Source organism: Oryctolagus cuniculus, chromosome 6 (genome assembly GCF_964237555.1).
Source record: "Oryctolagus cuniculus chromosome 6, mOryCun1.1, whole genome shotgun sequence".
NCBI classification, from domain to species: domain Eukaryota; kingdom Metazoa; phylum Chordata; class Mammalia; order Lagomorpha; family Leporidae; genus Oryctolagus; species Oryctolagus cuniculus.
The window spans coordinates 6,255,002-6,261,001 of NC_091437.1; the positions used below are offsets into that span (position 1 = coordinate 6,255,002).

At 50.1% G+C, this 6,000-nt stretch overlaps 1 protein-coding gene across 4 annotated transcripts in view; it reads left to right on the forward strand.

The window, feature by feature from the left end:
- The window catches only part of LVRN (laeverin), a 72,994-nt gene extending 69,147 nt beyond the window's left edge, over nucleotides 1–3,847 (forward strand). The window contains exons 20-21 of one of the 4 annotated variants that reach the window (XR_001793065.3): nucleotides 2,463–2,669; nucleotides 3,543–3,847. Coding sequence is in view for 1 of the 4 variants with exons in the window: in XM_002710138.5 (XP_002710184.1) it covers nucleotides 2,463–2,603 (141 nt within the window). In the remaining 3 variants the exon portion in view is untranslated. Of the gene's footprint in view, nucleotides 1–2,462; nucleotides 2,938–3,542 lie in introns of those variants that run through there. The other 3 variants (XR_516349.4, XR_011389648.1, XM_002710138.5) reach the window with 3 other exon arrangements.
- The last annotated feature ends 2,153 nt before the right edge of the window (nucleotides 3,848–6,000 follow it).

Sequence of the window (6,000 nt, forward strand, 5' to 3'; positions counted from 1 at the left end):
GAGAGGACACACACAGGTGTACGAAGTGAATCAGGAACGGAATAGAAATACAAATCGGTCATGTGCTTATTATCAGGAGAGGGAGGACCGCCATCCTGACGGCTTTGGCCTGGGTCAGGTTGAGCTGTCAAGACCCTGGGACTCCCTGCACGAGAGGGGAGGGCACACGGAGCGCCTGCTGGAAGGAGAGCTCCTGGAGTTGACACCGAGTTTGTGTTTGTGACTCCTACCGTGCGTCAGTTCAACGCTGCCTCCACTGAACCCCGTCGTGTTTGTTTTTTTAGTGCATGAAGGTCTGAAGAAATTTGGCAAACGTTACTGTTTCAAAATTCTGTAATCACTGAGAGCTTAACAGATGCACAGATGAATTTAGCAGTAGTCACATTATTATAATTTTGAAGCAAATTAGCTGTGATGACTATCCTTATCAACAATGATGTCCATTGGTCCTACTGCAGTACCTTAGTTCACATGATAGTATCTAAGATAATTGCTAGAAGAGGTGTGAGAAGTCAGTCCTCCAAGTTCTGTGCTTATCCAGCGCAATTTCCACAGACCCTTCTCCGCCTGGCCCTTGTGTTTGTGCTCTGCTTGAAGCCTGACCTCACTCTCGCTCTCAAGCACACACCCCCCCCCCCCCCCGGCCCCTGCCCCATCCCACGACTGCAGCCGTCTAGTCACGGGCACGCCACGTTGGTGTGAGCCGTGGCAAGTGTGGGGAGGGAAGGCAAGAGAAGAGACTTGCTTCTGGCTCTTTAATCCACTCTGCCCAGAGCTTTCCTTTTACACTGGGGCTGGCAGTGTGGCGCAGTGTGTGAAGCTACCACATGCAACTTCTGCATCCCGTATCAGAGTGCCTGGTTTGCGTCCCAGCTACTGGATTTCCAGTCTGGCTCCCTGCTCATGGCCTGGAAAGCAGCAGGTGGTGGCCGAAGGACTCAGTTCCTGTCTTGCATGTGGGAGACCCAGCTGGAGCTTATGGCTCCTGGCTTCAGCCTGGCTCAGCTCTGGATGCTGTAGCCATTTGAGGAGTGAACCAGCAGATGGAAAAATCTCTGTTTCTCTTCTCTGTCACTCTGCCTTTCAAATAAATCTTTAAAACATACATTGGAATCACGTTTGATAGCCCTGTTCCTGTTCAGCTTCAGGGACACCTGGGTTGAAGTGATCTTTCATGAGCTGGTAGGGATACACTGTCACCCGTGGCGATCCGTTTTCTGAGTTTAATCCAGTGATGCAGAAATGGACTCTGGGAATACAACTTGTTTTTTAGTTGGAGTCGGGCTTATGTGTAATAATTGGCACATGTTCCCCGAACAGAATGCTTGACCTGACCCAATTAAGAAATTTAGCCAATGGATGAATCACTGAAGAATTACATTGGTAAAGACACAAATATTATGTACTAGTTTTGAGCTCTGGAAGTTGCAGTTTGTTTTGATATAGAAAGATATTTATTGCATTTTTGTCTGAAGCTCCTTTTTTTTTTTTTAAGATTGATATGTTTGGAATCAGAATTAGAGAGGGAGAGAGGGAGAGAGGTGGAGAGGGAGAGAGGGGGGGAGAGAGAGAGAGAGAAAGAGAGGTCTTCCATCTGCTAGTTCACTCCCCAAATGGCTGAACTGACCAGGGCTGGGCCAGGCTGAAGCCAGTAGCCAGGCACTTCCTGTGGGTCTCCCATGTAGGTGCAGGGGCCCACACTTCTTCCCCAAGTGCATTAGAAGGGAGCTTTACTGGAAGTGAAACAGCCGGGACTTGAACTGCCTTCCATATGGGATGCTGATACTGCAGACGGGGGCTTTTTTTTTTTTTTTTTAATATTTGTTTATTTGAAAGTCAGAGTTACACAGAGAGAGGAGAGGCAGAGAGAGGAAGGGAGAGAGAGAGGGAGGGAGGGAGGGAGGAAGGAAGGGAGGGAGGGAGGAAGGAAGGGAGGAAGGAAGGAAGGAAGGAAGGTCGGTCTTCCATCCGCTGGTTCACTCCGCCGATGGCCACAATGGCTGGAGCTGCACCTGTCTGAAGCCAGGAGCCAAGAGTTTCTTCTGGGTCTCCAAATGGGTACAGGGGCCCAAGGACTTGGGCCATCTTCTACTGTTTTCCCAGGCCATGGCAGAGAGCTGGATCAGAAGTAGAGCAGCTGGGACTTGAACCGGTGCCCATATGGGATGCCGGCACTGCAGGAGGTAGCTTTACAGGCACAGGTCCCCAAACGGGGGGGTGGGGTGGGGAACCTGCTGTGCCACAGTGTTGGCCCCTATCTGCAAGTCTTACATCACATCCAGTATGCGTTCAGCAAACACTGGGACTGGCTACAGCCTGTGCTTTGGAATACAGCAATGGGTAGAACAAAGGCCTGCTCCCTGGGCTTCTTGCCGGCCCACCTCCCTCTGGGCAGGTGTGCTGTGCCACTTCCTGCTGGGATTTGGCGTGGACCCGGCCCAGCCGTCTCTCTGTCCTTGCAGCTGCAGCAGTTTTTCAGCAGCATGTTGGAGGAGCACCAGAGGCTCACAGCCCAGGCCAGACTGCAAAGCATGAAGAACGAGAATCTGGACCTCAGAAAGCAGAGCGCCAGGATGGCCGCGTGGCTGCGCAAGCACACGTAGCCCCGGCTCCTTCCAGCCCGCCCCGGGAGTTACCACTAGTCCACGCACAGCTGTCTTGAGTGCTCTGTGAGTCTGGACAACCGCACGTTCGTACCCTTGCATGTCAGTCACATGACCAGAGCCCTGTTCCTCCTGCAGCGGCACGCTGGGCCCTGAGGCTCGGCCACTGCAGAGGAGTCTCTGAACACTACTGCGTTTCTGGAGCAGAGTTCACATTGTGTCGGGCTATAAACACACAGAATTTACGTTAAAGGCCTTGTGAAAACCGATGTACCTAAGACAATGTTGCTTGCTGTGTCGTGAAGGCCCTGGAGTATTAAACCACTGCATCACTATTTTCTGAGGGAAGGCAGATTTGCAGGTCTTGAGGGTTTGTTTAGTATTGGAAACGGTAATGCGAAAATAACACAGCCGTGTATGAAACAGAAGCCAGAGAATAGTAATTCTCAGCAGAAGACAGAAAAGCCACAGAAATGCACGCTTTATGCGGGAAGAGTGGGCTGTCTCACGGCCAGGGTAGGTGCCCTCGGCAGGAAGTGTGTCTGCTGGCTGGTTCTTCCTCCCACATACCTACAACTGGGCCCACACCTTGCTGGGACTGTACTTAAGACAAATGACCAGATGACCCACGGGAGTGCCTCTAGCTGTAAGCCAGAATGCGGACCAAGGCTCCGCCCCGATCTTGGCTGTGTTTCCACCTGGGGATGGGCGCTTTCTCAGCCAATGACAGTGAAAATAACGCGGCCACAAGGCAGTCACAATTACGTTCTGATCTTGGGGGCAGAAGGAAATCACCAAATGGAGGGAGCTAGAAGTTAAAAGCTAACCAGAGCCTAATTCTTACAGTTTTATACTCAAGGGGTTAGGTTTATAACTATATATAACTGAAGCTAATTGTAATATGGGCTGACTTTAAACATGTTTCTCACTGGCCTGCAGTGCTGGCATCCCATAGGGACTCTGGTTCTAGTTCCAGCTGCTCCTCTTCCGATCCAGCTCTCTGCCATGGCCTGGGAAAGCAGTAGAAGATGGCCCAAGTCCTTGGGCCCCCTGCACCCACGTGGGAGACCTGGAAGAAGCTCCTGGCTTCAGATCGGTACAGCTCCAGCTGTTGCGGCCATCTGGGGAGTGAACCAGCGGATGGAGGACCTCTCTCTCTGTCTCTACCTCTCTCTGTAACTCTCTTGCAAATAAATAAATAAATTCTTTAAAATAAAATAAAATAAAATAAAACATGTTCTTCAGCCATAGGGTATGGCATTAACTCAGTTCTGGTGCTCCTGGTTACAACAGGGCAGCTACGGCAAACCATTCCCACCCAGACTTGTCATGTTGTCTTCTTGCATGTCTTGTTTTTGTAGAATGTGGGTAAAACAAAGATCTCTGACTTACCTCGGAGTGAGACTAAGAATTAAGAAACAGGGTGTGGAAAGCCTTTAAAGACGCTTAAGGGAATGCACTTTATGGCTTGCTCTCTGTTGCTTGTAAAGAACAAGGCGGCTACAAACTAAAATGCAGCACCGAAGTTCACTTTCGCATTCACTTCTCGAGGATTCTCCTTGACTCTCAGTGACAGCCATGACGCCACCATGTGGACAAAGCAGAGCACAGCCACGTGGGCTTGGCTGTGGGCCGTAGAGCAGAGATTTTATTTTTATTATTTAGGAATGTGCATTTTAGGGCGCAGCACACCCCCATGTCTTCAGCTGCTGTGTGGAGATGCTGTCCTGTGTTTCCTTCGTCGTTGGTCCATCCCATCTGTCCACAAGCTTGTCGGCCCCTGTGTTCTCTGCACATGGAGGCTGGCACTCAGCACCTGAGTCAGGGGATGCCAAGCACAGTGGACCTTGCTAGGAAAGCACAAGGCAGGTTTCTCCAGAATGTGTGTTGAAAATTCAAGTCCCTGGGGCTGGTGCCATGGCTCACTTGGTTAATCCTCCACCTGCAGCGCCGGCATCCCATACGGGCACCGGGTTCTAGTCCCGGTTGCTCCTCTTCCAGTCCAGCTCTCTGCTGTGGCCCTGGAAGGCAGTGGAGGATGGCCCAGGTGCTTGGGCCCTGCACCCACATGGGAGACCAGGAGAAGCACCTGGCTCCTGGCTTTGGATCAGTGCAGTGCGCCGGCTGTAGCAGCCATTTGAGGGGTGAACCAACAGAAGGAAGACCTTTCTCTCTGTCTCTCTTTCTCGTTGTCTAACTCTGCCTAATAAAAAAAAAAAAAGAAAAAAGAGAATTCAAGTCCCATCATATCTTAGTGTCTGCAAAATCAAATACCCAAATAGTAAATTTCTCTAAATATAACAAAGACTTTTGAATAATATCTATTTTTTCTTACTTGGTGAGTGTATTCGTTTATTCCAGACAAGCATTGTACTTTAAAAGATTTATTTATTTGAAAATCAGAGTTACACAGAGAGAGGAGAGCTGGGGGGTGGGGCTTCCATCCGTTGGTTCACTCCCCAATTGGCTGCAACAGCTGGAACTGTGCTGATCCAAAGCCAGGAACCAAGAGATTCCTCTGGGTCTCCCACGTGGGTGCAGGGGTCCAAGGACTTGGGCCATCCTCCACTGCCTTCCCAGGCCATAGCAGAGAGCTGGATCGGAAGTGGAGCAGTTGGGTCTCGAACTGGCACCCAAATGGGATGCCGGTGCTTCAGGCCAGGGCGTCAACCCACTGCACCACAGCGCTGGCTCTCTACCTTGCCTTACACTTTATCATAAAAACAAATAATTGTTGATTGATTGCTGTGATAGCAATAAGGCAGTAACATTGGGGTGGATTTATCAAAATGGCATAAATACTTTTTTCACCAATGAAGCCAGCTTACCTGTTAACGTCCCAACTAAGAAACAAATTTTCCTACTTAACTGTTTACTTTATACCATTCATCCTAAAACCAGCTGACAAAATTTACAACATACTCATGAGTTTTCCATTTGGTGTTAGAGAATGAAAATTTTCCTCCCAGTGCTGTGCTTCCCTCCCGCTCGGAGCCGACCACTGAGTCTCCTTTGTTGCTGTGCAGCTGAGCACAGAAGCTGCAGCCTGAGGTTCAGGGTCATCTGTGTGAACGCTCTGGGGCCAATCTGAGGCGCAAATCAAGAATCCGAGTGAGATAAGATTTAAAAGGGTGCTCCTCTCGGCTGCTTCACCTGTCTCACTCTTCACCCCAGTAAATGCACTTTTTTGCCCTCCAAACTTTAGCGGGATTCCGATGTCCCAAGCAAAGCCTTAAGAGGGGCTCACAGGTAAACGGGAATCCTCCTACACACAGTTACGCAGCATGGTCAGCATTTGAAGTCAGTGTGGCCTCTGGCTCACTTTCCTCTCGACGTCAGCAAGATGGGTGAAGATCGAGGTCACTACCCACCTCTTCAGGTCATCTGGACCCTCCAG